We start from the raw sequence: 27,403 nt of genomic DNA on the forward strand, positions 1-27,403 counted from the left end.
ACATGCAAAACCTGCAAGCCGCCAAAACTTTATCCCCGGTAATCTCTGACCCTACATCACAGACCATGAAACAACCAGACAACCCCCAACCCAAAGCCGAGGACAAGCGAGACAGCACACCTTTGACTGCAGAGAGTAAACAGGGGAGAGGGGAAATCTATATTTCACAAAGTGGCCCCGGCACTCAGGGCTTGGCAAAAGTAAACAACAGCACTAGCAGGCCCATAATTGATGACACCGTTCCTTTTAATACAGTAAATAGATGTCAAACAGTGGTGGAACACAGCAACCAGATTACAAAAGATTTGCAACACCCCAGGATTACAGAAGAATGCCTTCCTTTGATCTTGCACCACTTACTCTTTGATTCCCTGTAATTACTCCAAGCAGCCGCTGTCTTTGACATGACCTAAAAAATGATGCATGGCCTTTAACAATTTCTTAATTTTATGAGGTCTGGGCTCTTGGAGGTGGGGGGGTTATACAGATTGGTAACCAGTAACTAGGGAGACATTTAACCAAAACATTTTATTTTCCTTGATTTTAAGTTTCTTTATAGAGAGACTGAAATATGTCCATTATTTGAGGGATTGCTATGGATTCCCAAAGGATAGATTCTAATGGTCAAATGTGACTTTTTCTCTAGTGCAACTAGTCCCTCAATATCAATCAGATGGATTAACACCAGATTTTATACAGACATTCATTGCTCTCTGGGGCTCTTTTTTTCTAGTAAAGTACCATGATGAGGTTCAACTGATTTGGTAATGGAATTCATACTCGTGCTGGATAAATTGTAATTACTTGGTGATTACCTGACTCTTCACTATGAGATAAAAATTTAAAAATGGCTAAAGCACCTTCTATATATGATCCTTCAGCAAATCTTTTGATACATTTATTCATCTGATTGTTAAATGTAAAAAAGATCAACACTACCAATATATAAAATGACTGAACTAAACCAGAAATTAAGACAAAACATAAACCAGAAAATGCTGATTTTTGTTCATGTGTATTAAATACAGTGTAGGCTTAAAACTTCTGGAAAAATGCAATAAAACATATCTCAAAGTCATATATACAGTAATTAAATGCTATGGACCAACTTTGACTGAGATTTCTATAAACACATCAAAATATTATGGCTTTATATTGGAAATGTCCAGTACTTTTTGTTTTAAAATCTGTTGTATGTCCTAACAAATCCCATCTAAGTATGTAGTGGCTGCTCTCTTTTCACTTATGAGTACCTTTGAATGATATCATATACATGTAATGTGTTTTGTAAACACAACACTCATAATCTCATCCTGTATGTGTTAGTGAGAGTGAGCAGTGAGCGTCATTAAGACGGCCCTTGTAGATAGAGTGCTTCCTCCTGCAGTGAGAAGTGGTGGTGGAGCGGGTTGACGATCTCAGAAGTTGCATGCTACGGAAGGAGATGGTAAAGATAGATGAAAGACTGCCTGCATGTATGACTGGAAGAGAAGAAGATTAGACGAGGGTAAAGTCTCCAAAACAGTTCCATTATTGACACAGTAAGTGCAGGCAATAAGGGTCTTCTCTTCTGGGTCCTCATCAAAGTTCTTTACAGGAGGCCAAAAGGGAAATAATGCACCAGAAAGCTTCAACCAAATCACTCTTGGGGATCAAAGGATTGCCATTATCTCACACAAATTCACATGCACGCACACACAAATATTCTCAAAGGCATCTTGGAGCAAAGTAATGCTTTGATGTTCATCTATCTGAATGTTACAAGCTGGTGTTAGAAGACCACCGTGGTTTAGGAAATTTAGGAAATCAAACTACAGTTAGTTGAAAATGATGCTTGCTGAAAATTTGCATAGATGGCATAAGGTAAAGGTACGACTTACAGATTTTATAGGTTCTTATTCTTGATCGTAAAACCAATAACTTTTTTGCATTGCTTTTGCATTGTTTCATCATTGTATTAGGACTGCTAAGGTTGTGGGTCTGAAAAGTGAAACCAACACAGTAGTGAGTCAATGTCCATAAGCTCCCATGGTAAAATGTCCAACATTTCAGCATAAATATAAATGCTGTTACAATGGTTTTGGGCTAGATAGCTAATTTATTCCCTGATGACAACTGTGTAAATTCATCTATTTAAGTCAGCAGTCCCCAACCCCCGGGCTACGGACCGGTACCGGTTCATGAGTCGTTTGGTAGACGAGAGTTGAGGCTCAGGTGTGAAATTGATGGTTTTCAGGGTTTTTATCGGTTTTTAACGTTATTTTTTTTTATCATTTTTATCGTTAACTCGGTTTCCCTGGGTCTTTTCCCGTGTGTTATGAATGAATCTTCTTTTTTTGGTACCGGTACTGGTTTTATTTTGTTGTATTTATTCGCGACACCTTAAATGCCTGTCCGTGAAAATATTGTCGGACATAAACCGGTCCATGGCGCAAAAAAGGTTGGGGACCGCTAATTTAAGTTGTATGACAGCTTAAAGTTGTGCATGATAAAGGTCATGGCCCCTTTGAATGAGTGGCAGATGCTGTTTCATCTTGTTCAAAGTGAAAGACACTTTAGGAGCTAGCTATCAATTTTTCAGTTTCTCAAACTTTGCTTTGTGTTGACCAAAACTGGTATTCCATGCATAATCTGGTGAAAATATTACTTAATTACCAAATTTGGAGTCGAAATATTAAAAAGGGAATATACGCTATCAGTCAACAATGTCAAACAAAAGACTGTCACTTTGAAAGTGCTCTACTCACCCTCCTCTCAAGTCATATTTATTGACAATAATCACAGGTGATATTATTGTATGAAAATAACTGTACATTTGTGCAAGATAAACAAAATTTGTAAAGGTCTGCTTCTGCCACAAAGAATTATGGGATTGTTTCCTTTTATACTGTCATAGGCCCAGAAGATCATATGGTAAAGGAAGAAAGACAGGAAGTACTGAAGCAGCTTTTCTCAGCATTTAAAGAACTTGACCAGCTTTTGTCCTTGCTTCCAATTACCATTGCTTGTCTGGGTCATCTTTTTTTATTTAGCACACTTTTTTCATATCAGCCTTTAGTCTTTTTTGTGGCTGACGGATTTCCACATGTCTTCCTTTTGTAGTCAGTATAACCTTTTGCAGGATTTTGTTTTACGACCTCAGTGCTCAGCACAGTAGTGTAGTGGTCTGCATTGTCCAAATGCATGCATGTCATGTTAGTTGGTGATTATAAATTGCCCATATGTGTGAATGTGAGTGTGAATGGTTGTCTGTCTCTTTGTGTTAGCCCTGCAACAAACTGTTCAGGGTGCAGGGTGTGCCCCCCTCTCACCCTGTGTCACCCCATCAACCCTGTGTCAGATAAGCAGTTCTTTTCTCTTTTTTTTTAAATGGATGGATGAACGTCTGTGCTTGTGTAATTACATGTGCATACTTATTCAAGAAGAGCAATTGATACAAGCAAAATACTATATGACTGGCAAACATCTAAAACTTAACAAAACAGTAACACCTAAGATATCGCTCTAGTCTGCTGTAGGCTGACTCTAAGGGTGGCACTTGGCTAGCCTGCATCCTTCATTGGGATTTAGATGACGCTTCCTTTCTGCAGCGCATGTTATTCCTTTACCCTTATTCTCTTAAATGTCCGTGAAGATAAGGTGCCTATGATAAGTAAGCATGTACCTGGACGAGGAGATACAGTAGAAAACAACAGGAGGAAGTGTGCCTTAGCCATTTGTGGGGCTTAAATTTCAAAAGGAGAACAGAGTGGGCAGAGGAAGCTGGCAATCGTACACGAGTGACTCAGCATGCCGTCAAACATTTCCGTAACATCACGTGAGATATAACAATGTTGAGAAGTAGATGGTTGATTGGAATTTATATTTTCACAAAAGCATCTGAAATTTGGTGTTATGCAACATACCCATATCCATAAATAACAAGATTTGCTCCTTGTTATGAGTGTGTGGATTATGAACACAAGTAACAAATCACCTTATCTCAACATGAGTCTTCCTTTGTGTGTGTGTGTGTGTGTGTGTGGGTATCAGAGAGTGAGAGATAAAGACAGAACAGTATTTTATCCTTTTTACTTTTAAGGAGGTGGAAAGAATTACCCAATCTTAGAATTTGGACCAGGCTGGTATCATGTAATAGCATTTAAATAACACATCACGTATTTGCACGTTATCTTAACGCTTTCTTTTTTGCATGCCATTTCACACCACAAACTGCCTTCTAACCCTGACCCTAACTGTGGATTTCTATGCTTGACAGTGTGAGTCCTTAGGGTTTCATAGTATTCAATTAAATTCCAGTGGCACAGAAAACCTTATCTATTTATATTTTCAGTGATTTTTACATTATATTTGTAAGATTTTACAAGTAAAAGGGTCATGTGCTCTACCACATGTGGAGAAAAGTCAGACTCATTATATAATCCTAGAATAACTAAGATAAGTGAAAGCCGTGTAACCATGGCTTACTACAGCCTGTGTGAGTATTTGTGTGCTCTTGATGAGCACAGGCCAAAGCACACACGCATAATTCAAAAAGCTGCACACACACACACACACACACACACACACGAGTACTGAAAATTCGATAGATGACAGACAAAGCTCTATTGTGCCACATTAATAAGATTTAATACGGGGCTTTCTTTTCTTCCGACACTGGCAGGATAACTTGTTCTTATTGGCAAACTAATCTTATCTCAGTATCTTCCAGTCATGTCATTCATTAGTTTGCCTCTAGCTTATTTATACTGTGGACTACAGTTTTCAAAGCACCATTACACACTTGGTAAAATGTAGAAGCTCTATTTTTTTCTCTTCTATCTTATCACAGCAAAGTCACTACAACAGCACAAAAAGAGGAATGATCAAAGCGAAATGTTTGTGTGCATGGGCTGTTACAGACATCATCAACAACAGCTGATGTCAAAGAATGTATCTTGAAAGTTTGCAATAATTCCGCAATTACCGGCATGACAGCTCGATATAACACATGCATCCACCAGCTTCTGATATATGACCATACAAAGACAGAGTAACTTCACTTGGCTCGGGTAAAATCTGCAGGACATTTAAAACAATAAGGGATGTGAACATGTTTTGCACTGCTTTGTCACACACCGTGAAGATGTGGTGTATTCTCGAAACTTAGCTTGTCAGCACCTCTTAACTCAGTGTATTTTTTTGGTATGTCGTCCTCTCTGCTTACATTCTGAGTTTTGTTTTGTTTTTACTGCCTTTACTCTCTCTACATTCATTTCTTTACATGTCAGTTAAGTGCTTCTTGTTTACTTTGGATCATTCCAGACTGCTTTTGTCAAATTATTGTTCTTATATCTTCTGTAACACATACGCAATATATATATATATATATATATATAATTTAAAGATCATTTTCCTTGCTTTATGAATTGCATCTTTATTATGTCTTCTACCTTCATTTTTTTTCTAATTCCCTTTTATGCTGTTTTACATGCTTGGTTAAAGGCTAGTTTCACTTTTTATCTTTGGGGTTTGACCTTGACAGATCTTAGAGTTAGATAAACTGACTGTAGAGGCAGACAAATATAAATAAAATTTATGAAAAGTATCCACAACTTAAATGAAATCAAATAATTTTATAATCAAATGCACAAACATACTTTAGGCCACAGTGCCTGCTGCACATTTCTGTGACGTCATAACATTTTTCACACTGAGCCACATTCCTGTGCATGTATTTCTTTTTTCTTTTTTTTTCAGTGTTTAAAATGATTCAGATTGTGATATTGCAGGTTTTGTGCCAGGGGGAGGCCTAAGGGCTTGCCCTACATCATTCATTATGCCCTCGCCCATCAAGCAGCACAAGCAGTACTGCTCTGGAGTAATTCCAAAAGGGCTCTCATCATTAGCTTGCCACTTGGTGGCCAATTGCTAGAGCAAAGGAGACAAAAGCTGAAGTCCACCCCTGCATGCTCTGATTGCTCTGAGGGAGAGAGAGGGGGGGGAGACAGAGAGAATGAGGGGTAGAGGAAAGATGGGGGCCTCCTTTTTGGCCTGGTAGAACACAGATTCCTACTGCAGAGTAGTTTTAGCACAGGGTGTCCTGGACAGAGGTAAACAGAATCTCGAGCTTCTCTGTGGGTTTTCATTTGATTTAGAGCTCTGTGGTTTAAAGGAGTTTCCTCAAGGATGATTGAATTAGGAGGAGTGACAGTTAACATCAGACTCAAGGACAGACAAAGAGGTTTCCTGTTATCTGTCTGATTTATTTAATTGCAAATAATCCTCAAATTCTTCATAATAGCAGCACCTTTGTATTCTTGGCAGGTGTTTGATCCCTCAGATAAACTAATCATTTCCAATACAAGTGAAGGACTATTGAAATAGCTGTCAGATTATGGACACACCATGAAAAAGGGGGATCCATTTTCCATGATTCTGACATGAAGTAATGACGTTAAATTAAAGCCTTTGATTTATCTTGATCCTCTTCCTCCTTGTTGGCTTTTTTGCCTCTTCTCTGACTTGCTTTCACTCTTCCGACTAGTAGATTTTGCCATGCTGTGATCCTACTGTGCCTCCAGGCCCTCAGGTTATTTGGATATTGTGTGGAGTCAGAGCTTTGTCAATCAGATAAGCAGTGACCTTGCAGACCTAGCAGATAAGACGTTACATGGCAAGAGGAAATGGCAGCCAGCATGGGACACAAGGCTCGACTATGAATGCTCAGTGAAGCGAGACTGATCACAGCTGTTCTGTACAAGAATGAAAATATATTACTTGTGCCTTTTGTAATTTCCAATTTATAGTGACTGATCTGATTTGGACCTTGCTGACAAGTGCTTGTCTTATTATCTGTTGAATAAAATCCCTGCAAGGTATTACAAGTTTTGACTAAGAAAACAATGACTGGAAAAGGAAACAGCCTTGTAGAATTTGATATTAAAGGCCAATATTATGGGATTGTGATCATTAGCCATTAAATTTTTTGTACCATCTTTTAAAATATCAAAATTTAAAATGGGTTACATCAAATCCGAGTATTTTTAAACAGCTACAAAAAACACAGTCCCGATAGTCACAATAAATGACTTGCACATAGCCATTTCAACTGCCATGAAGTCACTGAGTTTGTAAGGAATAACACAAACTTGCCACTCATTCCATTGCACTGAGAAATTACAAAAGGATGAATGAGGGGCAGGTCTTTGTCTAGGACCGCAGCTTTGGGTGGTCCACAGGTTGGAAGCCCTCTGGGAGGGATCAGGCAGACCTCCACGTATAATGCCAAGAAGATGACTGTTATTTTTAAAGGGTACACACTAATTTAAAGGCATCTTTGCCACAGTCCAGAGTTCATTTTTGTTTGAAAATTATTTTTTCCACAAAGCTATTACTTTGCTTTTAACCATAAGTAAATAATTGTAAGTGATTTTTGGAAAAATAATCTGGTTTTAGCCAATGTCTGACTAACAAAACCTCAGCTTCATTACATATATAAAAGCATGCACCACTGTGCATGTCTCACCACTGTGAAACCCAAGAGAAACACCAAAAATACACCATAACACAATATAATCTATTGATTTAAATAACAAATACATAAGCCACACGATAATCTTTGAAAATGTTTGCTGAGCCTATACTCATTCATTTCAACACTCTGCTTCATATTCACACACATTTAGGTCTGGGAGCTGCCCAGGGCAACCACAGTTCTCTGCTGCTGGGGTACTGAGCTGATGGTTCACTTCTTTTCTCAAGAGACACTTGATGGATGTTGTTCAGCAAGGGAAGAGAAATACCCATTCAGCCCCCTAACTGTCTAGGAGTTCAAGCACTTCACTCACAAGCTCTCCCAAATAAAAGGGTCACCACTAGAAATATCAGACAAGTAAAGCCAATTACACTCACTTTAGCTGTTGTCTAAGTTCATGCCATAAAGGTTTCCAAACTAATTTCTTCAGTGAGCATTAAGTACAAATTTTTGTCTGCAGTGGTGGTATCAGCCCACCCTCCATGATGCCTGAGTACTGCAGTCAGAGGATTCAGGTTACAAGACCTACCGTGTTCTGCATGTAGCTGTTGATTGTGGTTTAACACATGAGACTGTGGTGTTTTCCCCACACTTCAACTTTTCTCCTGGGATGCCTTAAGGTATTGTACCGCCATACCAAACTTTCCCCCATGTCAATCCAAAGGCAGGCTTGAAATGTCCCAACTATTAACTACATACGATACATGGCTGCATAAAAAACCTACAGTCTTCATGATTCTGTTATCAAGTACATTCCCATGTCCAATCAATAAAACACTGACTCAGAAAACACAGTAATTTAATGTACTAACTTCACTAAGTTACCAAGGCTGTTTGTGTCAATACTTTATATAGACCAACTCAAGAGTCAGGACCCCCTAAGTCAATTTGTCAGATACAAAGACATCTTTTCAGAAGCTTCAATAACTCTGGATGTATAAATGACATTTACATATGTGATGTTAAATAGACAGAGATCTATTTAATCAGCAGCAAATCAGAAGACCTGAAAGCCTGCAGACAACTAAATCAATTGTGTGACTGCAGCACCCTCTATTGCCAAAAGTGGAGACTAACTTATGAATGAATGCTTCCTAGACTGAACTCGAAGACAGGTCGCCAGTCTGTCACAGGGCTAACACAGAAAGACAGACAAACATTCACACTGTCATTCACACTTATTGACAATTTAGAATCATCTGTTAACCTAATCCCCACATGTCTTTGGACTGTGGGAAGAAGCCTGAGTACCCTGAGAGAACCCATACAGACATACAGGAGAGTACATGCAAACTCCACACAGAAAGGCTACAGCTAGGTGGTGGATTCAAACTCAGGACCTTTTTGCTGTGAGGCAACAGTGCAAAATAAGCTGAGTCGGGGGTAATTACTCCTCCATTTCTATCTTTCTTTAAGTATCCTTACTGGCCAAACCCAGAAATATCTAGAACTTTGGTTCTAGATATTTTGGTTTGCTTTGGTTAACAGCAGCTCCCTTTGTAACTGATCGTTTTTTTAAGCTGTTAATACACTTTTAATGTTAAAGAATTTAGGATTCTAGTGACAACTGATCAGAATCTTTAAGTAAAAATCTGACTTAGCCATACACACATTTTACATCACCAGAGAGACTAGTGGCATTTTAAAGATGGTTTTTGGTGTACTGTGTTTGACCATTAAGTCAAACACAGTACATACAGGAGAGTTTTACTTTAACTACTCTTTATATGCTTTATTTAATGCTTGCTTATGGCAGTTTCCCTGAATTAAGGGAGGTCTGTCGAGTTTTGAGCCACTCCGTCTGGGAAGCAAGAGCCTTCAAGCACCTCTACAGTTAGTGGAAAAAGATCCTCACTACAGGTGGGTTGGACTTAAAATGATCTGTGAGGATTTTAACATGAACGTCCATTTCTGTTATCTCGTTGACAAAGTTTACTAAACATTACACTCCTACTACCATTTGGAGACAGATCCTGGATGTTCTAGACATGTATCGCTTATGTTTAGCTAAAAATTTTACTAGCCTCTTTTTCCATTACCATGTGTCCATTGCTTGACTATTTCAACTCATTTTAATTAATCATAATTACAACCATTTTCTGTAACATTTAACTTCATAATAACACAAATACTCACTGGTCACTTCATTAGGTACACATATCTAATCGGCCAACTGGTTAGATATTTGAATTTCAATGCATTTAGACATGTAGAGATGGTCAAGCTCACCTACATTAGTTCAAACAGAACATAAGAAAGGGGAAGAAAGATTATTTAAATTTGACAGTCTAGTGTGAGTATTTCAGAAGCTGCCAGTCAACTGAGATTTTCTTACACAACCATCTCTAGGGTTTATAGAGAATGGTCTAAAAAAGAAAAAAAGTCTGTAGCCCTGCGACAGACTGGCGACCTGTCCAGGGTGTACCCCGCCTCTCGCCCTATGACAGCTGGGATAGGCTCCAGCGCCCCCCGCAACCCTGAAAAGGATAAGTGGAAGCGAATGGATGAATGATCTAAAAAAGAGAAAATATACAGTGAGTGGGAATTCTCTGGGTGAAAATGTCAGAGGCCAAAAGAGAATGGCAAGAATGCTCTGAGTTGATGGGAAGGAAACAGTGACTCAAATAACCATTTGCTACAACAAAGGTATGTATCTCTGAATGCACAGCACATCAAAACTTGAAGCAGTTAGGCTACAGCAGCAGAACACCACACCAGGTGTCACCCCTATTAGCTAAGAACAGGAAACTGAGGCTACAATATGCATGGACTCACCAGAACTGGACAACAGAAGACTGGAATAATGTTGCCTGGCCTGATGAGGTGAATTGAACTCAACTGCGAAATTAAGTCTCAATTGAGATGGTAGAGTCAGAATTTGGCATAAACAACACGAAAGCATTGATCTGCCATTGTATCAATGGTTCAGGCTGGTAGTAGTGGTGTAATGGTGTGAGGGATATTTTCTAGGCAGACCTTAACTTCCTTAATACCAATTAAACACAATATAAATGTCCCAGCCTTCCTGAATACTGTTGCTGTAAATGTACCCATATGGACTCCACTATTACTAAATCACAATCCAAAAGCACTATTCAGATTAGGTGGAATGAGAGAGTAACACTAAGAATGTGCAGCTCACAAATCTGCAGCAACTCTCAGATGTTATTATGTCAGTATGTACAACAATCTCTAAGATCTCTAATCTCTGATGTTTCCAGTATCATATTGACTCTGGCAAAAAGAGTTAAGGTCGTTCCGAAGGTTAAAGGGAGTCAATTTGGTACTAAAAAGTGTACTTAATAAAGTTGCCAGTGAGTGTACACGTCTTTCTGACAGTTTAGCTAACATTTGGTGATCTATTACTTTCAGATGACTAGTTTACTTTTAGCCACGTATTTCACCATTTTATTATCTATTTATTATTATTCTTTAGTTTTTTAAGCCTTTTCCCACACTCTCACTCCCTTATTTAAATAACATTTTTTCATGACAATTGTGGGTTTTTTATGTTTCCATTGGGAAAAAAATCGGAGTTTGCTCCCACTCGTTCGTTAAGTCATTATTCTTTTATTGTCCTTATTTAAAATTCGTTTTTCTCCTATTCTTTTTTTTTCATTTCGCAGCTCCCCGCCTCAACTTAACAGAAAATGCCACTTCCGGTTTACCCGGAACTTAGCATAAATCCCAAAGATGGCGGAGCAAGGTCCGATGGCCATAGCGATGCGGCTACGAAATCAGCTACAGTCCGTTTACAAACTGGACCCACTGCGAAACGAGGTGAGTAATGGTGTTACTTGAGCTCGTCCTCACAGAGGGGGGAAGGTACCGAGCGTCGAAGTGTAGCAGGGGGGACTTAATCCCACGTATTAGCGGCAGATCGTTGTCGCCTCCGCGGCGCTGATGGAGAGAGAGGAGAGCGATGCTGCTGAAGCGCTGCGAGGAGAGACGTGCTTGAGCATGCGTAGAGGGCATGAGTGCGATCGTGTTGTTTTGTAGAGCAGCGTGCTGAAACCTTGTCAACTAACTGTTATTTTGCCTTTTCCAGAGCACGCATTTAGCACTTATTCTCAGTTCAAGTTGGTTTTTTTTTTACATTTAATTCAAGCCTTGTGTGACTGAAGTGGGGCGGTAACGATCGTTGCACTCCGTGGGTTCTTTCTCGTTGTGTAATGAAGTAACGGCTCTCTTGTTTCGAACTGCCGTTGGTTTGTGGTTGATTTGATCGCACGCAGTTGTTAGTAAGAGAACGCTTCGTTGCTTTTACTCGATTTTTAATGTTTCATCGCGATGCTGCCCGTAGTTTCCACCAAATCTGTGCAAAAACGTGACAGACATCATTCCACTTTGCTATCAAAATGTCCCCCTTTGTTTCAATTTAACCCATGTTTTGTATGAATATTCACCAGCGCCACTAGTAGGAAAACTTTCTTTTGTTTTTGTTCGGTTCGTGGGTCTTTCTCACAGAGGTCAAAGGTCAGGGTCAGTTTACAGCAGCACCTCTCTGAGCTGGACAAACCCGTTTTCATGTTTGACTACTTGAGCAAAACACAGACACTTGTCTACAGGGATGAGTTATAAAAAAGTTCTTGTTAAATTCAGCTTATAAAATTAAAAAATGGCACCCACTAAAGAGCCTTTTCCATTCCAAAGAAAATCTTCAGTACTGCACCTTTCTAAGTTTTTTAAATATTAAATTTACTGAAACTTAAAAAAAAAATCTGCTAAAAATATAGCAAAACCTACAAAAACTGTATGTAGATCAACTGAGCTTAAGTGCACAATCACCATTCAAAGGCCCATTGTGCGCATGGATATAAAAACAGTACAAGTCTGAATGCTCGACCTCTGCAGTGACCGCATACTATGACTCCACAGGAATTGTGCTGTAGGGGACATTTTAATTTGGTCTCTGTTGTTCCTTTAGAAAGAGGGGAATACACTGCACTACAAAGTTGTCCTTAATAGTCTGTTACCTTTATCTTGTGAAAATCCCAGCTCCTTCAGATTTTTAAGTAAGCTTTCTAGTTTGATAGGGCCTTCATCCATCCATCATCCATAGCTCTTGTTATTTACATGCAGAGTTTCTTTTTATGGCCTTTTGCTTGCTTTTACCAGCAGTCCTTCTCTCATCTCATCAAGGCTTCTAAGCTGTTCCCTGTTTTTCCATGTTCTTAGTTTAAATCCAGAGTATGCATGTAGTGCCTAAACTATGGAACAGCCTTCATCAGACCAACAACTCAAGTGAATCAGTGGTTTATTTGTTTTGTTAAACACTGGCCATGTGCCCTTTGCCTTTGGCTATATTTCACAGCAGTGTTTTCACTGGAATTATACCCTTACTGTTTTGTAAGTATAATTCTACTACGGGTATCACAATACCCATTACATTCAAAGAAATGAAACATCAATGTTGTGACATAAATGCATAAAAGCAGTGTTTTTGTAAGAATTTATACAGTTTTATGTACTTGTATTTTGACTTTAAATATTTCCCATAAATGACACAATTCATATATACATAATAAGCAAAGATTTGTACTTTGTGACATAGGGTCTTTTCCTACTGGACCACATCCAGCCTAAACCGTTGATACAAGGCAGGATGGATCCATGCTTTTGTGTTAGTTACACAAAATTCTGACCATACCAACCGAATGTTTCCCAGCAGAAATTGAAACTGATCAGACCAGGCAGTGTTTTTCCAGTCTTTTTATGTCCCGTTTTGATGAGCCTGGAAAGTGTAGCCTCAGTTTCCTGCTCTTAGCTGAAAATAGTGGCACCAATGTGGTCATCTGTTGGTGTGGTCATCTGTTGGTGTAGCCCATCTGCTTCAAGGTTTGACATGTTCAGAGATGCTCTTCTGCATACCTTGGTTTCATGAGTGATTCATTGTCAAAGCAGTCTGACCATTCTTCTCTGACCTCTGACATCAAGAAGGAATTTTCACCCTGAGAACAGTTGCTCACTGGGCATTTTCTCTTTTTCAGACCATTGTCTATAAACCCTAGAGATGTTTGTGTGTGAAAATCCCAATAGAGTAGCAAAATACTCAGTCCAGTCCTTTTGGCACCAAGAACCATGCCATATTGAAAATCACTTTGTCATTTTTTGTCCATTCTGATACTGGGGTTTAAATTTAGCAGGCCCTGTTGACCATGTCTGCATGCCGAAATTTCGTGTTGCTGCCATATGACCTGCTAGATATTTGTTTAAACAAGCAGTTCCAAAGGTGTACCTAACAAAGAAGCCAGCTTGTCAAAACACTTTTTTTTTTTGTCTCCACAGGAGGAAGTAAAGTTGAAGATCAAGGACCTGAACGAACACATTGTCTGCTACCTTTGTGCAGGCTACTTCATAGATGCCACAACAATAACAGAGTGTTTACACACCTGTGAGTGTTAACAGAGCCAAATGATCATTTATTCTAATATCATTTGCTGCCAACAGCCTTAATGCCATTTCACAGGCACTATTAAACTGTCTGTTATCAGCATTATGTGAAGCAAATATCTGTGTTTCTTTTTTTCCTCTACAGTCTGTAAAAGTTGTATCGTAAAGTATTTGCAAACAAGCAAATATTGTCCAATGTGCAACATCAAAATTCATGAAACACAGCCGTTACTCAACCTCAAATTGGATCGAGTGATGCAAGACATTGTCTACAAACTGGTGCCTGGATTACAAGAAAGTATGTAAACAAAACTGCTCTCTACTATTTGTTAGTTATAGTTGGAGTCGGTTAGTTTTGCAAGGCACGTGTGCTTGTTTTGCACCTGCCAAGCAAGTGAATGCTGGAGTAATAACCAAATGAAAGCGTCCTTTAACAGAATTAAGTTTTTAACAGATGTAGGCTGTTCTTATGAGTTGCTGCCTGTCACATTTGAATAATTTTCTTAGTAAAATCCTTTGTTGTGTTTGCTTAGGTGAAGACAAAAGAATAAAGGAATTTTATCAGTCACGTGGATTAGAGAGAGTCATTCAGCCTGCTGGAGATGGTAAGTCTTCATTTTATTCTTGCATCTGTCTGCATTATACAAAAAGACACTATCTGGAATCCAGTGCATTAATTGGTTGAATGCAAATCATGTCATATTGACCCAGCTGTTATCAAATAATGCAGTTGGCTGATGTACTGGACAGAATTATGCCACACTGGCCACAGCTGCAAATTCTCTTTCAAGGTTATCATCAAATTTCAAGCAGTTATGCTTTTTTGCAAGTCCTGAGCACCATAGTCAGTTAGTGACAGAGGTGGTGATTGTCTGCCCTGAGTCAAACTGCACACAGCAAAAACACCAGTGTTAAATTAACTCCCACAGAGTCATTTTCAACACTTTTTCAGGGTTTATATAGTTCCACACTCTTTAGAGTTAAATCAACATTTTTGAAATAGTTAAAATATTTAACACTGTGCCAGAGTTCATGTTTTAACTCTCAAAACAGAGTTAAAGTAACACTTTAGAGAGTGAATAAGTGACTCTGCTGAGATACAATTTTTAACCTTCTGGTTAGTGTTGGCTTCACTCCCTATAGTGTCAGGCTTTCTACACTGAAAAGTGTTAAAATTAAATTCTGAGAAAGAATTATATTGCACACAATAAATTTTCCCAAAAAGGACATTTATTTTGTCGTCAAAAAATTGTTAAGAGGGTACAATGTGCACTGTCTAATATGAAACGTTGTATGACCTTTGCATATCAAAAGGTTTATAAAACTTTAGATCTGACATTTTCACTATGCATCTTTCCTTGGTATGTACAACTCTGAATGCATATAGATGGTTATCAAAACACTCTGTAAACAACTTGTTTCCCATAAAAAGATGTCATCTTCAACCAAAAGTAAATCACTTGTTTGGCAAAAGACAGGCATGTCTTCTTCCACCACACTGCAAACAACAAGTCCAGCTTTATATTATCTTGGGACCAATTAAACACAAAATGTGCTTTGAAAAGTTCATCAAATGCCCCGAGTGAGTGGCTCGCCTGGCATGGAATGAGATGCTTATCCATTGTTATGTAGAAGGTGTCAGTCTTGCTCTTCTGATGCCTGACAGCGAGGAGGCATGGTTGGAAAACCTTGTTGATTGCAGAGATGCTCTTCCAGACTGCCGCATGACTGGGGTTGACATAAGGAAACTGAAAATTATTCACAGAAATGATGTCCAAATTCAGAAATAAATAAACAAGTGTAGAAGAGATTGCTCAAAGACATTCATATTATTGAAATTTAATTATATAATTACCTTATGAAAGACTACAAGTCTCTGACTTGCATCACTTGTGCAGATTTTTGGACTTTTGTCCTCCTGGTGGTGGTGGAAGGAGATGTAACAACAACAGCGATGACATTTCTTGTTCAAAGGCTGAAGATGAAAAGACACAAAATTAATACAATTTCATCAAATGTACTGATCTGTTATACAATGAAAACAGGGAAAGTTAAAGTTGAAAGTTGTAAAAAGTAGATCAATTTTTAGAGATACACAAGAAGTTTTAAAGTTTTTTTTAAATTTAGTCAATTAGTATGCATTTATTTGGCACAACTATAAAGAACACAACATACACTGAATACATACCCATGACTATCAATCATGTGAGCCACAAGTATGTTAACCATTTGTCATCTTGTGGCATCCTTCATGGTGTTTGTTGCTTGGTATTCCTGTATTTACTTCATCACCACCAAACTTGCTTCTTAAGACGGTTTCAATTAACTATTAAAAATGAAAAAACAAACAAAAAGAGAAAAATGAACATTGAGAAAAACCTGGCGATAAGGAATCTTTCTAGAAACTTAAGAGGAAAAAACAAAGCACAAGTGTCAAGCTTTGTAGCAACCTGTTTAGCAGATACTGCAGCGGTATTGTTAATTCTTCATCTCTTGCATGGGACCTCATCCACGATTATAGTTGAAGCTTGAGTTAGAGTCAGACAGCTCAGAAGCAGAAGACAGGTCAGGAAACACTAAAGAAAAGGAAAATGTCAAATAATTTGTTCAATTGAATGTAAAGTGCTTGATTATACTTTTTAGTGTATCTCACCATCATCGGAGAATACTGTTAACAGCACGTTGCCTTTTATTTTTTTTGCAGTTCTTTTGATGTCAAACTGCATGTCAAATTCCACAAAACATCAAACAATAGAGGGGCATTAATGCCAGCCTGAGCAGTTTACTTTGGTTTTTTCATCACTAACAGCTTGAATGTGATCTGTAACATTGATAGATAGATAGAGGCTATTAACAGTTTGCATTAACTCTTTATTGCTAGTGCCAAAAGCTAGCATATTTTCTTTGTTTAAATCTTTTAAATGCACAAAATACATTTTATAGCACCAGTTTCTAACTATCTTTGTAAGTTTGACTTAATTCTACTTACCCTGTAGAACTGCATGCAGGTGCAAAATCAGTACTGTTCTTCCATAAGGCTCCAACCGACGAAGAAAAATGCCCGCACTGGGGGTGTCTGGGAGGGCTGGGCTTAACTTGAGTTCAAAATTAACTCTATACAGAGTTAAAGCTATTAACTTAACTGATGACAGAGTTAACATTTTTAACCAACCTCTGTGCAGAGTTACAGTATTTGGAATTTTCTCTTTTAATAGTTAAATCAACACTGATGGAATACATTTTGTCAAATAACTCCAACATTGAGTACAATTTAAGTCAGAAAGTGTTTAAATCACATTTTGAGGGTTAAAATCAGCTCTGAGACATTTACTCCAGCACATTTTAACACTCCAATTTTTGCTGTGATTGTCTTTTCTGTCTAGATGGTGTACCAGATGCTACAGTACCTTACACAAGCTTTGACCATTCAAAAGCTCACTTCTACAGATACGACGAGCAGGTTTCACTGTGTTTAGAAAGGTTAAGGTAGGCTGTACTTTTGCCTGTAATGGATTATCTTAAAGTGATCTGTGTGTACTTTTATAAAATATTTATTTGAGATAAGGCTGATAGAATGTAAATATGAAGGTGATTATATTAGTCTGCATGTTGTAAGCTATGAGGTTCAAGATAAACCTGTTTTAACATAGCATGCATGTTTCAGAGCTCTTTATTTCTTGTTTTTCAGCTCATCACTAGCTGAAAAAAAAGATAAAACAAAGCTTACTCTTCAGGTAAGTCACTAATAAGCCCTGTTATAGTACCATAAACGTACATCAGCAAGTCTTTTTACTTTGTGAGATTGTTAAGTGTTTATTATTGCTTTTAAAGTGGCCTCTTTCAAACATGTCTCCGGGGCACATTTTTTTGAAGCTTTTACAAGTTATTTCCACACTTAACTGTACAGCAAATACATGGCACAGTGACAAGTGCGGACATAGAAGGTCTGGTTTGTCTGGCTGCTGATGAAACATCACACTCACAGAGAGACAGGGATAAGTGGGAGAAATACACCAGTGAGGCATATAATCATTCTTTATTTCCCAACCAAACTGCTTCTTTCTCAATAACTGGATTTTCGTAGTATCTTTGGCCCACGTATTGAAATCGGAGGCTTAAGCTGTTGGGTAATGTTTGCAGTGGTTAGTGTTGAGGTCCTTATGTCAAACAAGCTGTGTTAACTCAAACATCACACAGAAGTGTATCATTAAATAGCTGGAACAAATGCATTGTTTTAAATTGCTTTGGGGACCAGATCTATTAATGTATACTTGTCAAGTTTTCGCTCTCTAAGTGCACAACCACTTACCTGTCGTTATGTCATCCATTCTTTGGGCCAAACCGTTTGGGATTCATGGAAAATGAAGGCTGCTACTAGAAGGGGTTTTCATGGCTTCAAATGGATCTTTGCTCTATATATATTTTGGTCAGTGTTTCTCAAACCTGGAATGCTCAACTTTACAAGCAAAAAAACTATTATTTTATGCAGTAAAATGAAACCCCACTTACAGAAATGGTGAAGTGTTCTTATTTCATTTCAGGGGATTTCCTTTTGTTGGAAAGCCAAAACTTGTACTAAGCGTACTGTATATAGACAGGTCTATATATATTTGGACAGAGACAGTTTTTTTTTCTACTTTTGCTTCTGTACATTACAACAGCAAATTTTAAATATATACATACATATTTAAATGTATACATACATAATTGTTATGTTTGTTGTTGTTTTTGGTTGTGTATAGTGTCCTTGAGTGTTTTGAAAGGCACTTTCTTAAATAAAATGTATTATTATTATTATACATATATAAATACAGAATATATAAATAAGCAATGAAATATACTCATTAACGAAATGTAGCAGCCAAATGTATTTCGACAATATGAAACATGGAAAAAAGAAAAATATATTGGTGGAAATGTTGCCTACTAAACATTTCCATATTTTGGTTTAACGGATTAATTTTGATTGACAAATTTATTGAAGGACAGATAAGTACAAAGTAAAATGGAACTTATTGTCCAATTCAGGTTGGGTATAAGGATTATTAGGGGATCCATTTAATCCAAACATGCTGTACATCATCGGTCCCCAACCTTTTTTGTGCCACGGATCGGTTTATCTCACGGACCTGCCTTTCAGGTGTTGCAGATAAATATAACAAAATAAAACCAGTACTGGAACAAAAAAAAGAAGATTTATTCATAACACACAGGAAAAGACCCAGGTAAACCGAGTTAACGATAAAAAATGATGACAAAAACTGACAAAACCCCTGAAACCCATAAATTTCACACCTGAGCCTCAACTCTCGTGGCCCAGGGGTTGGGGACCGCTGCTGTAAATCATCAAAAGTGCAATGATTTGTTTCTCCAGCAGAGGGCACCATTGTTTAACAGACGTTCATGTGATACCAAAGCCATGCCCATTTCCTAAACTCTTCCACTTAAGAGGAGTTTGATTGGGAGAGTTAATTTTGATTTTGCATGGGTTCAATTTCATAATAAGGCAGACTTGGGCTTTGTTGTTTAGGTATTTCATCTCAACTTTTAGTATTTAAAAAATTAGTGACTATATTCAGTTGTATTTCACCCTGGCTACTTTCTCACTACTCTGCATGTGCAGTCGTAGTCTGCGTTGTTTTTTTTTTGCTGAGACGTGAAATAATTAAACCAAATTTCTGAGATCTACAAAAAGAAAAGTAAAACTCACCCTGCTTTCGTGGGGATAAGTAAGTTTAGCACCGTGGCTTAAGAGTGTGGAATAAGTCAGTCGGGACTGGAAAATGTCGAGCAGGAAGCAGAATTTTTCTTCACTGTAAATCTAATTGTAACACGAATATGCCACACCCTGGTGTTTCACTCCCACCTTAATTTATCTTAGTTTATATTTCCTTAATACTTGAAATGTGCTTTTGTAACAAAACACTGTTAGAGTGGGTGAGACTGTACAAATGCTGATATTATAAACATTTTATTATTTTAAGGACAAAATTTAAGAGCACTGTTAAGACAGAGGCATGCTTTTCTAGCCTTACAGACAAAACTATAAAGACTTTTATAACTATTGGTATAAAACTGACTCAACCCTGCAACAGTTCCTCCATCAGTACAAAGTGTGAGTGTTGAAGTCCAGAAGTTTAACTGAGCCCAGTTTATCAGTTTTACAGGGTTTTTTTAAGAAAAGGTATAAATTTGACATATTTACCTTCAGAATAAACAAGAACTGTCCCTGAACATCTCCCCTGGGGTTATAGGAGGCTATGCAGTAAAATAAACGTGCAGCTGGCCATAATTTATTTGAATTATTTTCAGTTTGAACATGTTAATGACTCATTATATTGCTTGTCTGAAGTTTTACAGTGCACTGTTTGACTTTATCTCTGCAGCAGAAGTTTGTTCGCTGTTCTGTTCGAGCAGAAGTGAGGCACCTACGGAAAGTGCTTTGTCATCGATTAAACGTAGAAAAACACCAGGTAAGTCAGCCATACTCTTTTATCTCATCAAACTGTAACATTACAATATTATTTCCCAGCATTTTTGTTCTTCCCTGATACAAAATTTTTTTTTCTTTTTTTTTTTTACTAATTACTGTGTAAAATAATTGATCTGTCTAACCAACCGCATTCTTGATCCCTCATGCTTTTTTTTTACAGGGTCAGCTTATCCTGGCCCTTAATTACAATTAATTTTTAATCTTTATTAGACATGTTTGTCGATTTCAGACCAAACAATTCTGTGAATTTCTCTAAGAATAGTTAGAATTTCACCCCAGGACTACATACCTTAAAGGGCTTTTGTCCTGTTTGCATTTGCGCTAATAATAATTAGCAACATACCACATGTTTCAGTTTAAATGTGTCAAACTGTGTCACATCTTGGTAAACCCAACAGACACAATAAAGCTGTGTCCTTGTTTAAGACGTAAAGAACTTACTGTTTACCTTTATTTGTGTCAAAATGGTTAAGTCAGACTTAATTTAATTTCCATTAAGATCATTTTATCTTTACATTATAAATCACCACTCTACCTATTAATGTTTCTGCTCGTCTTTACTTGAATGTTTTGTTTGTGGTTGTCATTGTGGTGCATTCATGACATAAGCCATTTCTGTGTTTATCTTTGTCTGTTCTTCCTTGCCCATTTTGTTTTCTTGTGTTTCACTGTTTTAGATTCTCAGACAGAAAAAAGATGCGAGCTAATTAAAATGTTGGTTAATCTTCCAGAGAGGGCTGTATTATATGCAGTAATAATAACATTAATATAGTGTTTTACTGTTAGGACCTTAGCTGACTTGCTCTGCGGGCCAGTTCCAGCTCTCGGGCTGTATTTTCCTCATGTGTGCTACAGAAGGATCAAAATAGATTTACAAATCTATTTTGATCTTTCTTTCATTCTTTCTTTCCTTCACATATAGACTTAATAAAGCCTGGACTCCCCCCCAACCCCCCAGAGTTCACACTTCACACTTCGCACTACTAAAGGCATTTGCCAATGCTGGATTTGTGTGTGCACTTTGTCAGTCATAGTGCCTCTTCAGCTTGAAAGTGCTTTTCCTGTGAAACTAGTCATATTAAACCAATATATCAACTATAGGCAATTTACAGGAAGCAGGCTATTGTGCAGTAACATTATTGTATTATTATAGTATCAACATTATTAATTGAATTTAATGTCAAACAAATGTGCTATTATGTTTTTGGGTTGTTTTTGTTTTCATTAAGGTCTCTCAGGGACATATTCCATTTAAAAAATTCAGAATAAAATAGTTTAGTCCATGACAGTAGCAGTGTCATTAACACAAAGCTGCCCAATCATGTTTTCAGTGAAGAAAGAAGTAATAGAAGTCTATATCAAGTTTTTCTTCACATCTGTTTGTATGGCCTCCCTACAGGTCCAGATGCTGTTCAATAACGAGTTTCTGCCAGATCACATGACCATGAAGCGGTTATGGCTCTCACACTGGTTTGGCAAGGTACAGTGCACCCACTGTCAGCTAGCACAGATAAATGCCACACATTTCTTTACACCTGAACAATTCCTTTGTACTAGAATTCAGTTTGTAAATAAGGAGAAAGTTTTAAGATGTATAATAAAAAATTCCAGTCATAGCTTGAAAAATAACTGTTAAAACAATCTGTTTCAGTTGAACAAAACACTCAGTCTGGAAGTAGTGGGATAGTTTTTGCGTTATCTGTGCAAGATGTGTATGGTTATGTATATCTCACTTTAAATACTGCAATATCTTTTTCCTTTAGGCCCAGCCATTAGTTCTTCACTACACCATCAAGGACAAAAGAACCAGATAGGACTTGTTTTTCAGTTGGACAAAAGCTGTACATATTTTGTACAATACATATTCTATTTTAATAGTGTTTGTGTACATATACTTATTTTCCTTGTTTTGTATTTTTGAAAATAAAATTTTAAATGGAAAAATGAGCTTGTGTTAATGACTGGGTAGATGTTTCCATCAGCATAAGGCCTGCATACACAAAAGGCTCTCGGTGTCTAATTCATTATTTATTGTACACATCACCTGACAGGCTGAATGGAGGGTTCTGGACAGAATACAAAGAGATTGGTGCTCATTGCAGTTTTATTTAATATCTTGATAAAAGCTGCAAGAAGTTATTCAGTAAGTAAGTGTGAGTTATGATCCAGTTGGCAATGAAGAAAATCCACTCAGCAGTGGATTTTCTTTTCCCTGCGTACAAATCCATAATCATTAGTGAGGTTATGGCTGCAGTTGTGAAACCATATTATTTATGGGGGGGGTTGGGTTTTTTTGGAGGGGGGAGGGTTGTGTGCCTTATTATTAAAACTTGTCAACAAATAGCTTAACTGCAGCCATGTGTTGGCACTGTGAGTGCAGTGTTTCTTTCAATTTCAAAATTGAACACAAATTATTCTGCTATGTTTACATTAAAATATATAATCGTTACTTGTTTTGCCATGAAGTTATTGGATGTTTTTCATGATTTTTTTCTTTTTTTTTTAGTTTAAGTTTTAAACTTTAAATGACTACTAGCAAAATAAATGATCTGCAGAAGATATAAAGAGCAAATGTGAAAAACAAAATCAGATTCCTTAGCTTTTTTCCCCACTTTCATGATTAAAGTAAAATCTGTTTTGGCTGCAGATACAGCCCCGAATATGTCTGCCATGCTTTACACATCTGGACTATTTCCCCATCTTCCATGAGAAAACTGTTCATGCTTCTGCAGGTAGTTTATCTCTGAAATAAAACATCTTCCAAGTTTGTTTGCAGAGCGCAGCACATTTCGCTGCACTGGCTTTTGCATTTTCAGTTTTTCTGTGGCCTTTCACAGAAAAGTTGGGTGTATGATTGTTTGAAAGATCGTGTTTTTAATAGTCGCCCCGGCCCCACAGCAGTAGTTTTTTTGACGAGTCAGAAACCTGTGACTCCTAATATTAGGAAGTGTGAATATGCGTCTCCTATCTCAGCCATGTAGCTGCTTCTGTGTTGACACAGACCACTTGGTTTCCTCTCTCACAGGCCTGCTCAGGCTAGATTTACAGCCATGCCATGTCTTTTCCATTTTTATAATTGACCTTACTGTAATCTGAGCGATATTCAGCGCCTTGGAAACAACTACTATCCCTCCCCTGCATGGTAGTTCTCTGTAAACATGTCAGTGTGTAGATTACTCAGGATTATCCCTACATGCACATTTAAGCTCACTGCTTATGCAACTGTTTGTGTGTGTGTGTGTGTGTGTGTGTTTTCCAGTCATCCACATGAATTGTTTGCTTTTATTTACGAAGCAGGTCAGGAAAATTACGAAGTAATTCACTAATATAAAAAGTCTGAACCTTAAAGTGTTTGTCCTCAAAGTCACTTAGTTACAACTTTTTGTTGTTGTTGTTTTTTCTTAGCAGTTTAACATTTCATCTCATAAGTTAGGATTCCTGCAATACACAGATTTTTAAAAAGCATGAAATTTGATGGCACAGATGTCGACGCATCCTGAGATTATATGGTCTCAAACAATCCCTGAAACCAGCAAAAGCTCTCATTAGGTCCTGCATACCTGATAAATGCCCCTATCTATGAAGCACCATACTCCCACACTCTGTTACAAATCTGTGGTTCACATCCCAAACTGGAGATAAGTGCTTTAGAAAGCTCCCCCGTTTCAATCGAGCTGCTGTTTTCAGAGTCACTGCAGTGCTTCTTATGGTGACCTTCATATGTTCATTGAGTCCGGTGAATTTTCTCTTCGGAATAACAGAATGTAAAACCACCTCCACTTTTTCCCCTTTCTTTCTATAACACCGGGATATTTTTCCACATGGCTTTCAGGGAAAACTGAGGGAGTTTTATCTTTGCACTGAGTTTTATCTCTGTCACATTCTGTGGCTGTTTTGCCCTTCTTGCAAAGCGAATCCTCCCAGATGGGCACTAGATGGCACACTTGGTGCTTTTCAGGCATCGGACTAGCATTGATGTGTGTGATCTTGTCCTGAGTGAAAGCAAAGTCTCTGATAACCTGACATGATCTGATAATACATACAAGCCTTCTGTCTCTACTCTTTCTAAGTACGCTGTGGTGTTGCTGCCAAACCATTTAAGCAACAGTTTGCTGGGCTGCTCGATGGGGTTTCTTAAAGATCTTGTTTGGACATTTATATTAAGAAAAAAAAATAATAGTAAATGTTTAACAGTTGTGTAATATTGCATAGATAACATCTAGGATATTCTGTTCTGTGCTAGATGTGGACAGACATCAGTGTTCACGTGTATAAAGGGCAAAGGTTAGAAATAACTTTAGAGTTCATATTGAAGAAATCCTCGTCTTCATCAAGGGCAGAACAATTTTCCAAGTGTGGAGGTCAGTAACCTGTAGTAAGGCAGCTGTTGAGTAAAGAATCACTGGAATTTCTCATGGTGGAGCTTGAGGGGAAAAAAGTATTTTCCGTATTTTTTACAGTAAGCTTGATAACATCTAAATGTTACTATTAAAAAAATTCCCCCCTCCCCAACAAACAGACACGTGATTTTCCACCCTTGAGGATGTCTCTTCAGGGTACTCTTATGTTGCAAACAAAACGATAATCTTCTAAAGCTGTGACCTTCACGCCAAAATATATGTTTCCAGTTCTCTGTTGGAGCTCTTAGCCACATTACAGGTTGTCTCTGGGTTTTTTGGTCCTCTTTAAACTAAATTATAAATCTGCATCTAAACGTGACCCAGTGACTTTGAAACCCAAGTGCCTGCTGTCTCTTGATGTACGGGACCATCTGTGTTTTAAAGTCATTTTGAAGAAAAGAGTCAAATAGATGGTACACATTATCATACAAAGAAAAACAGCTATTCATACAGCAATTCAATTAAACATTTTAATTATTATTTCTAAACCAATTTTTAATTAATTAATTGATACTTTGTAACAAAAAAATAAAGGATTGTAGAGATTCATCTGATTAATAATTAAAGAGGTTGTTATAAGCTCAGTAAAAATCACAATGAATTGAAGTTTTCAGAAATGGGTGTTATTTATAAAGAAAATGTTGTAGCTTTATCAGGAGGTTAATCCTATTGGGAGCTTTATCCATTTTACACTGACTTTTATTTAAGGCTCCATCCCCTGCGTTGTTCCTGCTGCCAGTCCAGAGTGTCTTTATAATAAAAGGCCTACTTGACTTTTCAACCTCCACGATTCCAGCCGATTACTTCTATTGTGTTTGCCAGTCTGCTGTGTTTATCTGCCCGCCCAAAAGAAGAGAAGAAAAAACTCGGTCCTAACAAGCCCTTTAGTTTTCCCTCAGTTTCACTTTTTTTTTTTTTGATCGAAGTGAGTTTTTCTAATAACAGACAATTAAAAATAAAAGACAATTGTCTCAAATAAGAAAATATTTTTTTTCTGAATTTTCAGTCTGTTCTTCTTAGCAATAAAATTAATAAATAAATAAACGATGTGATACCTTTTAAGTTTATTTTGTAAAATGTTTTATTCTTTCAAATTTAATTTGAAATGTTGTTAAATTCATTTTTATTTTCCTTATTTCATGTTCGACAAACTGAATGCGAATTATCCGATTTTTCTTCTGAAATATTAAGAGCATTTTAAATTCATTTCGGTTAAAAATTATACATTTGAATACGTTTATCTGATTAGGTTTCTAAATTGGAAAAAAAATAACTCGAAAATATTTTAAAGGGAAGCGCGGAAAAGCGATTTTAAAAATCCTGCAGGACGGTTTTTATGTTGAACATAAGCTTAAGGAGAACTCAATTTACGATAAATTACGTTCTGTCATTAAATAAACTACAACAGCAGCCACCTCCCCTCCCTCACTAACACACATTCACCAAACTTTTGGTGTGGCTACAAAACTGTTGCAAATGGTCGGCTGGCAGCAGCAGCAGCACGTCGCATTTCCCCTGCCTCCCATTGAGGTTTATTCATTAGGATCCTCACACTAACCCATTTGCTATTCATTGGTGCCTTCTTCTCCTTTTTTCCAAACAAACCCGAGTCAAGAGTGGCAGATGCGTGCCATTATTGCCCACGGCTCGGTGGAAGCTGTTTTATGCAAGGCAAAGGCGGGTTAACCTAATCAATCATGTCCACTAGTTGTGTTAAAGACGATTCATAGAAGGAGGAAGAAAACATATGGCGCAGGGGTGGAGGCAAGCTTTTCTTAACACCGCAGCCAGACCGGGACCTTCTTGCGACAAGATGTATTCAAAGCCGGTGGAGAGAATGGGAATAAAGGCGGTGGACGGCTGCTAATTGAAGTCATGGCACTTCAGGCTTGAAAGCAGAGGTCAATTATTCAGAAAGTCCCGTTTTTACCAAGCGAAGCAAATTTTAGGGTGAATGTTTTATGTGTCTTCTTAAACTCTCAAAGCAAATCCAGAGGTTGTTTTAATTCTATTTAGAGCGTTTTTATGATAGAAGATTTCTTTATAGAAAACAGGGATTATGGCCCATTTTCCTCCCTCTAAAATGTAAAATCAAACCCCCTTTATTTCAGTTAACTCTGTGGTTTATTTTTTAAATTTGGGCTCATGTGCACAATCACACATCCAACAGCGCGGAAAGCTTCTTGAAATACCATATAACCTTTATTTACATAGATGCTGATTAAATAGAATGTTACAATAAAATTATCGCATAGGATGTTTGATCTATATACAGAATTCAGAGCGTGTAAAAGTTTGCAGTCGATAGCAATGGACGCCTTCTTTGCGCTGCGAATAGGCCTCCAAGCTTGCAGAGACACCTTTCTCTCAGGACAAAAAAATAAGTCTATTCTTAAGGTAGGATGAACCTACAAGTTGGGTTGTATTTGCTTAAAAAAATCATAGGGGGTGTGATTTAAATATTTGTCACGTCCGATTAATTTTATTAAAAAAAAGGCGAATAAATGGCAAAAATAATTGCACAACTTTTCCACCCCCTTGAATCACGAAATAATAAAATGTATATTTAAATGTTTAGTCTATACAATTATCAGTCTTCCT

General features: G+C 37.5%; 1 protein-coding gene across 1 annotated transcript; it reads left to right on the plus strand.

Annotated features, from left to right (window-relative positions):
* The first annotated feature begins 11,200 nt into the window (after nucleotides 1-11,200).
* pcgf1 (polycomb group ring finger 1) lies at nucleotides 11,201-22,314 on the plus strand. The gene is made up of 9 exons (XM_063485201.1): nucleotides 11,201-11,296; nucleotides 13,805-13,910; nucleotides 14,055-14,207; nucleotides 14,443-14,514; nucleotides 17,293-17,395; nucleotides 17,598-17,643; nucleotides 20,296-20,382; nucleotides 21,802-21,882; nucleotides 22,166-22,314. The coding sequence occupies exons 1-9, from the start codon at nucleotides 11,210-11,212 to the stop codon at nucleotides 22,214-22,216; spliced, it is 786 nt and encodes a 261-aa protein (XP_063341271.1). The 5' UTR covers nucleotides 11,201-11,209; the 3' UTR covers nucleotides 22,217-22,314.
* The last annotated feature ends 5,089 nt before the right edge of the window (nucleotides 22,315-27,403 follow it).

This window comes from Pelmatolapia mariae, linkage group LG2 (genome assembly GCF_036321145.2).
Source record: "Pelmatolapia mariae isolate MD_Pm_ZW linkage group LG2, Pm_UMD_F_2, whole genome shotgun sequence".
NCBI classification, from domain to species: domain Eukaryota; kingdom Metazoa; phylum Chordata; class Actinopteri; order Cichliformes; family Cichlidae; genus Pelmatolapia; species Pelmatolapia mariae.